Below are 7,796 nucleotides of genomic sequence, written 5' to 3'. Positions count from 1 at the left end.
CATGTGTATTAACCAGAACTACCATTTGATAGAATCTTTAATATGTATAACTATTATAAGAACTATTTTAAAAAAATAAATAAATATAAAAGACAAAATAAATTTATGTTTAATATTTTTTTTTTTTACCAGCTTCTGTTATATATAAACTCGCACAACTTTACCTCTTTTCGGTTTTCACTCGCATCTCCGCCTTCATTTCTTGAGCTTGCATGAAGTGGCTTGACAATAATGGCTTGTTTGGAATATTTTATAAGTAGTTTATAAATTATTTTTTTGATAATAATTTACAGAATACGAAGTAAGTATTTGAGAAAAATTTTATTTCAGCTTACATAAAACGTGTTGACAGGAGATTTCTTAGACGGTGTTTGGTATTTTCAAAACCGTGGTTTCAGAAGCACTTTTCTGCAAAATGAGATAACCTCCTCCACATATTTATTTCGTAATCCGTAAAAGCACTTTTGAAAGCATGATTTGATTTATATCCAAACACTCTTACCTTTCCAAACTGGCCTGTTATGTCTTTTGAAGAATTGTTTCCAAAGTGAGAAATAGAATCGCGGGATATTCGTAGGCTGGACGGACATTATTGGACGCCGCAACACGCACACGGAAATAAGAGATTGAGACTTGAGAGTCTAGAAATTCTGTGTGATTTCAATTCCGTTCGCTCCAGCGTTTGCTTCGTCTCACTGGGAAGGAAAACATTTTCCTTTGATTTCCAGAAGCGAGCCACTGTTCCCGCCAGAACGGATGATTCGGTTACCGTTACTTCATCGCCACCCTTCCTTAATCTCACCACCAACCCTGTTTCCGAAGCTCATACCCAAAGCTTTCTACTATCAAAATCGATGCTTACATTTGGCTTCTTTGCCGCAAGTTCTGCCTCTAAACGTTACTGGGTTCCCAAGACGCTTACTGGCTTCGAAAATATCGGTTTGCTCATCTCCCGATGATGACTTCGATGTTGAACTGGGCCGTCTATTGGCGCTGTTACCCGATGAAATGCGGCGGAGGGTCAGTGACCACCCTGAGCTGCATCAATTGATTGAAGTAGTCATGGATTTGGGAAGGAAGCCTCTTGCTAGATTTCCCTCCGGAGACTTTGTGATCTCGGACTATCCCATAACGGTTCAGGATATTGAGCACGCGACATCCCAGGTTCGCGGAACAGCGCCCGCTACCTGTTTGATGAATTGACTGATAAAATAATGTTAGGCCCTGTGAAGGAGAAATGACATTTACTAAAATCAAACTATAAGATAAGCGTATTTAATACCTCTGAGTTTTGATTTAGAGTCTTGGTTAAAATTAATTGCATGAAGGCACATAATCCTCGTATAACTTTTCATACTTTTGTTCTTATATCAATCATGTGGCCATTCGTGAAAATTGTAGAGAAATAGACCCTTACAATTAATTTTGACAGAATTTAATAATTTTATTTCAGTTTGAAAGTTTATTTGATAGAATTGACATTTCAAAATCCAGCGAACAATTTAATTTTGTAATTAAGTAGTTGAAGGAGGTAGTGTCATTTATTTTGGCCTGTCTCTCTCGGGAAATGTCTTGCACTGTAACTTAACGCTGTTCATAATAGGTTATAACTGTATTATCTGCGAACTCATGGGACCATCTCTTGCAGGTTGGGGACTTCGCTGTTGATAATCGAGCCGGAATCAGTAGGACATTACATCGAATTAGTGCCATCAGAAATCGGAAAGGGGCAATTATTGGTCTTACTTGTCGAGTTGGCAGGGCCATATCAGGTAGTGCTAAGTTGCTGACAGACTTGGTTCAAGATGGGTCCTCTTTGTTGCTTATTGGGCCTCCAGGTGTGGGAAAAACTACGATTATTAGGTTAGTAATTGCTTTGTTATTCCATATCCAAGGAATTTATTTTTGCTCAAAGTATCAAAAAATAGGCAGCTGGGGGAATGCATCGTGCTTACTTTGTTGATTTTAATGTGAGCAAACAGTTATTGATTCCCCCCAGGGGACGCGCGGGGTTAGCAGCTTTATTCTTTCTCTTGAACTTAATGTGTATTTTAATCCACATCTGCAGGGGAATTGCCCGTATGTTAGCAAATGATTACAAGAAGCGTGTAATGATTGTTGACACCTCCAATGAGATTGGTGGTGATGGCGATATACCTCATGCAGGAATAGGCAGTGCTCGTCGGATGCAGGTTCCTGACTCTGAAATGCAACATAAGGTATTAGCTGCAATCATAAGGTTCTTGAGTCTTTGTATCTTGCTTATTAATGTGGAAAATGTATTTGTATTATCTACACTGCTTGAGAATAATTGACATATCTAGGTTGGCATTATAATTTAATGATTGGTTGGAGCATAGTCCTTCAGCTTACATTCTTAAAAAATAAAAATGGCATAAAATGAACTTTTTTCCGCTATGTTCAACAGGTTTCCAGAATCATCCCTTTTATGTAAGATGTATTCTGTAAGTCAGTTGTTCTTATCTATATGTTGGGAGTCTTTTCTTTTCTTTTTCTTTTTCCTGTGTTGTTTTTCCTTCTTATTTTTGTTATGACCCCCCACTCCCCCGGGTATGAGGTTTTCTAGGGAGCTGAGGTTGGTTGGCTCCCCCCCCCCCCCTTTCCCTTTTTTTTTGGGGATGGGTAGATGTTCTTAACTGGATCCCCGGGATCACAGATGATTTTATCCAAGGATTCTTATGTTTGTGTTTCTTTTTTTAATTTTATTTTACATGTGTTTGTTGTATTTCATTGTTTAGGTGTTGATAGAAGCTGTAGAAAACCACATGCCGCAAGTAATTGTAATTGATGAAATTGGCACCAAACTTGAAGCAATGGCTGCAAGCACAATAGCACAACGAGGGATCCAGCTTGTTGCCACAGCTCATGGAGTCACAATTGAGAACTTGATAATGAATCCTTCATTAGAAATGCTTGTTGGAGGAATACAGGTGAACTTCCTTTGTTTAAAGTGAAATGCCTAATTTACTCTATACCTGTTTTAGATTTAGTACTTAACTCCTTTATGATCTAAAGGATATGGGCACTGGCAAGGCCTGTTTACCGAGGCTATCAATTTGTCTGCTGTTATAATCTCTGACTAAACATTAGTTCACTTGAAGTTGTGTTTGCTGATGTCTAGAGCCACATCACTATCAGTAGGCTGACAAGGAATATCATGCTAGGAAGCTTATGAGCTGATGATGCTAGGTTGAAACTGGAGGAAATAGATGAATGATCATCGATACACTAGTCACTTTTAATATTAACTAAGACCAGACTTTGTGGGTAAATAGATGTACTATGTCATTGTTCAGATTTCTTTTTATCACTGGTGCCATTGTAGCCAGAGGCCATTGGATAAATGCATGTTTAGATTATAAACTAAGCACTTGGCTGAAGAGGTTTTCATATCGATAAAATTATGACTTAGGGATTATAATACTCTTAAAGTGTTATGTACAGTTTTTGCCAACCCATTTTGCTGATATCCTATCATTTTGTTATCATCTTTGTGACTTTTCTTTTATGACAAGCAGATTTTGTATTCTTTTTCCTTGGTTACATAAAGCTATTATTATTTTCTAGAGTGTGACACTGGGGGATGAAGAGGCTAGCCGCAGAGGTGTTCAGAAGACTGTACTGGAGAGAAAAGGTCCATCAACATTCAGTTGTGCGGTTGAGATAGTTTCAAAGACAGAGTTGCGGATTCACCGTAGCCTTGAAGCAACCGTAGATGCTTATCTTTCAGGTAACACCCTTCCCTGGATATTAAAGTTGTTCTAGTGTATTGTTAATTATCAAAATTATATTCCTTCTTTGTGCAGGTCGCTTTCCATATGTGGACATCCGCAAGATGGATCCTGAGGGGGAGGTAGAAACCGTACCAGAACCTGTTGCTAACAGTTCTGAAAAGAATGATGAAGTTATACTTGAAGATGGTCCAGAAATGAGTGGCAATCAAACCTGGCAATTTGAAACACTTTCTCAGTTGCCTGTTGACATGGTTGAGAATTCATGGGAACACAAATTGCCATTACGCCTGTTTTGTTATGGGGTAAGATGTCATTACTCACCAGCTTTGACCAATAAAACATTCTTAAGATCCCAAAGAAAGGCGATTTATTTGATTGTCTCTCATTGCCTTTGGCTCTGGCTTTTTTCCTTTCTTTACATAGTTGAGTTATAGTGATGATACAAGGCAGTTAACACCTTATTTACACCATAAAGAGACTTGCGTTTAGTGTCAGATAGCTAGGATATTGATGTGCTTCAGTTGCAAAGACTAAAAAATTAATAAAATTAGTTTTACCTCAGGAGAATGGGCTGATATGCTTTCATTTTTGGCACCAGCAATGTATCTTCTTCTTTTCACTTCCCCTATTAAACCTCCTATCTGCAGAAAGCATTAAAGACACCATAGATCCTTTGGATATTAACACTGTAATAAACTATACCGTGGTTTCTAGCCAAACACTACATTAGATAGATATTAACACTGTAATTGTCTTATTTGTAATGAACTAGATAAAATATGCTATGGTTCTGGCTAAACACTGTAATTTAGGATTAAAAAGGAAGAAATATGGATGATAGAAGTGTCATCCCATTACTTCTCACATGAAGATTGATATTATTAATGCGACAATTACTTTCGACTCTGTCATTTTATGTTTAGCATTCACAATGTCATGGGTCCATTGGATACTAACGGAGTCTGCTCTGTGTGAATTTAATTGTTTTAACTTTTGAGGGACGAAAGTGTTGTTTTGGGGGGTGCTGAGGGAAGAGCCTACAATAATTCTAAGACAGACTGTGCTCTTTATTGGTTATTCTTGCAATTATTTATCAAATACTAACTGCAATTAGATGAACCCCAGTTACTGTAGCTCATTCCTCCTGGAGTGCTATCCAGTATTCTATTCACAAATTGTGGTCAATCAAAGCATAATTAGTGTACTCTTCTTTTTAGTATTTTGTATTGGCTATTTAACTTACAGAATGAGCAGTAATTCTAGATCCTGGAGGCAACAATTATGCAAGCAATTAAACAGCTGAAAATGAATGATTGGGCCCTTCAATTGACTGACAATATAAGTGAGGCAAATGCGTTACTTGCCTTGCAATCCAAGCTTAAGAAGAATCCTCGGATCCAAGCTGCTGCAAAATCTCATGATATACCCATTTATGTAACCAAGGTAAAATATTTCTGAAATTAAATCTATAGTTAAACAATTATTCTTTGTTGTAAATTTATACCGCAGGTAATTTTTACTTTTTAGACAAGTTCATTGGTGCAAGTTGAGAAAGCTATACGAGCACTAGTAAGTGACTATGAAGATAGTTTGAAGGCGGTTGGATCCATAGAGAGCATAAAGTTGTCAGAGAAGGTTGATGCCTTGGAGGTAATATCTATAATGTAGTTTTCTTTCAGCTATTCCCTCTAATTTTTATAACTGCATGTTTGATTTTCACTTTTTCCTTTTTCTGTGTTCCCAAATGTGGTTTTCTGTTTCACTAAGGAGTAATTTATGGTCAAAATTGTTAGGCTGTGAATGATGTTGGTGAAACCCTAAATCTGAGTTTTAGATATGATGAAATAGAGGGAGAAACAAGATTGTGAATACTTAGAGACCAAAACCATAGGCTTATTATTGCTTAAACCACGGTGTCTTGGCTCTGTTGTGATCCATTGAGTCACTAAGGACAACGCTAACTGTGCACAGGTAAGATGATGGTAGTAGGTAATGATGTTAACGTGGCAATAGAGTTGATATAATGTTAATGGAGGTGGTATTACTGGAGTAACTGTCGTTCAGATGGACTTGAAAGTTATAGCGGTGAAAAAGACAGCAATGAGTCAATGACTACGATGCACGGTGATGTTGATGGTTAGTGAGCCCGAACAGGCTGGCTTTGTTTGGGCCTATTCAGGCTGGACCAAATACCTTGATAAAAAAAAATGTATACTTGTTCCAAGCCAGGCTGTAAATTTTTTGCGGGATTAAATGGACTGGTCCCTCAAGCTTGGCCCAAATTACCTTCTTTGGTGGTGATGGGGCCTTTTTTTTAATTTTTCTTTACCAACTCTACAATAATATTTATCAATTCCTTTAAGATCCAAGAATGGAACTCTTTTTCCTTAATGATAGTGGCTCATATATCTGATCAATATATATAAGAAAAAGTTTGGAAAAGTCTGACCCTTCCCATTGTAATTAGACCACCCTTGTCGGTGGATGTTACTGACGACAGGCGACTTTGTGAAAATTCTTGTCTTCCCCACCGTTTTAGTTTGATTGTATCTGTAAGGGCCTGAGCATATTTGTAGATTAATTCAACGATTCAAACGTATTGTGACGTCTAAAAGTAGAAAATCAAAATCCCTCCAGAAAAGAGAGAGGAACAATGTATAGCGTGTTTTATCTGAATTCTTTATTTCAGATCTTCAAAGTACGCCCAGGCCTAGGAAGGCTGGAAATTTTTTAACTGAAATTGAGTGCTTGTCAAATTAAAAAGAGAAAGAAATGCATGCTGTTATTATTTAACAAGTTACTCTTTCAGGAGGCAAGAATGGCCGTAGAACATACTGTTATCCCAAAAGGAGAGCCTGTTGATCTGCTCCCAAGGTCATCTGCCATATTATCACTTCAGCTAGAACTCGTTCAAAAATACCAACTAGAAGCAAGGAAAATCACTGGAGATTCAGGTGTACATCTACGCATCCTTCCAAACCAGTATAGAATTGATGAAGATAGATTAGGTAGTGAAGCTTCTGATCCTGAAGATGGAGGACCCGATGAGTTTGCCTCTCCCAGTGGTAATGTCAATGGCTCCCCTTACAGCTTGGAGAGGTTACCCCTCCTGCCTGAGTAGTCAAGAGGCTCCTTAATTGTGTTTTTCTGTATATATTTCATTCTTGTATGGGAAATGACATTGAAGAAGCCGTAACTTATGACATTGACAAGCAGTGATTTTAAAAGTCAAAGTCTCTTTTTCAGAATCATGGAAAGAAGTTATCTTTGATTTGATGCTTTTTATAATTATTACCCACATTCTTTGAAGGTGGAATTTTAAATTGTTCTATACAACATTGTAACATTTGAAAGACTAGGTTGTAAATCAATAGTAACTTATTTGTGTGATCCTTGAGTGACATTTTGATTTTTTAACATTCCTAGCCATCAATAATATAAGTTGTGGGTCCTTGATGTCATTTCCCCGTATATTATTTACGTTGTGATTTAAGCAGCCGCCATTTAGCCTTATGCTGAATTAGTTTTGTACCCTCCTCTCTTGATTTTTTTAAATGGAAACCTCTCTCTTGATTTTGTTAAAAATTTACATAAATTCTTGGAAGTCGAACATACATAACGCCTACAAAATTTCAACCAAAAAAATAAAAACCTTGAGGCTCATAGTTCCTTCCAGGCCTCCTCTCTCTGCCATTGACCATGTGCGATAAAATTATGGTTGGTGGATGTATAATTTTCATCGAACCTTGTTTCTTAGCGGTCCTGATCAAACCTATCAATATTGATAAAAAATCTAATTAAGAATGTGGTTCGGTTTGATATTGTTTAACAATTTTGAAAAAAGGAAGTGATTCCCCTCTTTATCAAGTGCTTGGTCAATGGTTGGCATGCATGATTTTTTTTCTTTTGACCAGAAATGATCGGCAGTAACGTCACATAAATTTGAGGTCACATATGTTATCCGTACGAAGTTATCTACTTTTCTTTTTTTGACCTTTCAATAAAAAGGCAATGATTTTATGAGATTATGAGATATTATGA

General features: G+C 37.1%; 1 protein-coding gene across 1 annotated transcript; it reads left to right on the top strand.

The window, feature by feature from the left end:
* Positions 1 to 586: 586 nt before the first annotated feature.
* Positions 587 to 7,216, top strand: LOC114714926 (uncharacterized protein ycf45). Its single transcript, XM_028899719.1, has 9 exons — positions 587 to 1,164; positions 1,649 to 1,863; positions 2,069 to 2,219; positions 2,760 to 2,951; positions 3,589 to 3,751; positions 3,828 to 4,057; positions 5,019 to 5,198; positions 5,283 to 5,405; positions 6,565 to 7,216. Exons 1-9 carry the CDS (start codon positions 757 to 759, stop codon positions 6,874 to 6,876), a joined length of 1,974 nt encoding a protein of 657 aa, XP_028755552.1. The 5' UTR covers positions 587 to 756; the 3' UTR covers positions 6,877 to 7,216.
* The last annotated feature ends 580 nt before the right edge of the window (positions 7,217 to 7,796 follow it).

The sequence above is a fragment of the Neltuma alba genome, unplaced genomic scaffold (assembly GCF_004799145.2).
Source record: "Neltuma alba isolate B1F8T4 unplaced genomic scaffold, ASM479914v2 tig00011551_pilon, whole genome shotgun sequence".
Taxonomy (NCBI): domain Eukaryota; kingdom Viridiplantae; phylum Streptophyta; class Magnoliopsida; order Fabales; family Fabaceae; genus Neltuma; species Neltuma alba.
Note: the sequence above shows the minus strand (reverse complement) of the source record. Positions and strands in the feature narration are given on the sequence as shown.

What these genes read in the sequence shown, in the direction of transcription:
- LOC114714926 (XM_028899719.1), top strand. Translation starts at nt 757, where the DNA reads ATGATTCGGTTACCGTTACTTCATCGCCACCCTTCCTTAATCTCACCA. An exon ending in GGAAAAACTACGATTATTAG is followed by an intron (nt 1,864 to 2,068) that starts GTTAGTAATTGC and finishes CCACATCTGCAG; the next exon opens with GGGAATTGCCCGTATGTTAG. An exon ending in TGCTTGTTGGAGGAATACAG is followed by an intron (nt 2,952 to 3,588) that starts GTGAACTTCCTT and finishes ATTATTTTCTAG; the next exon opens with AGTGTGACACTGGGGGATGA.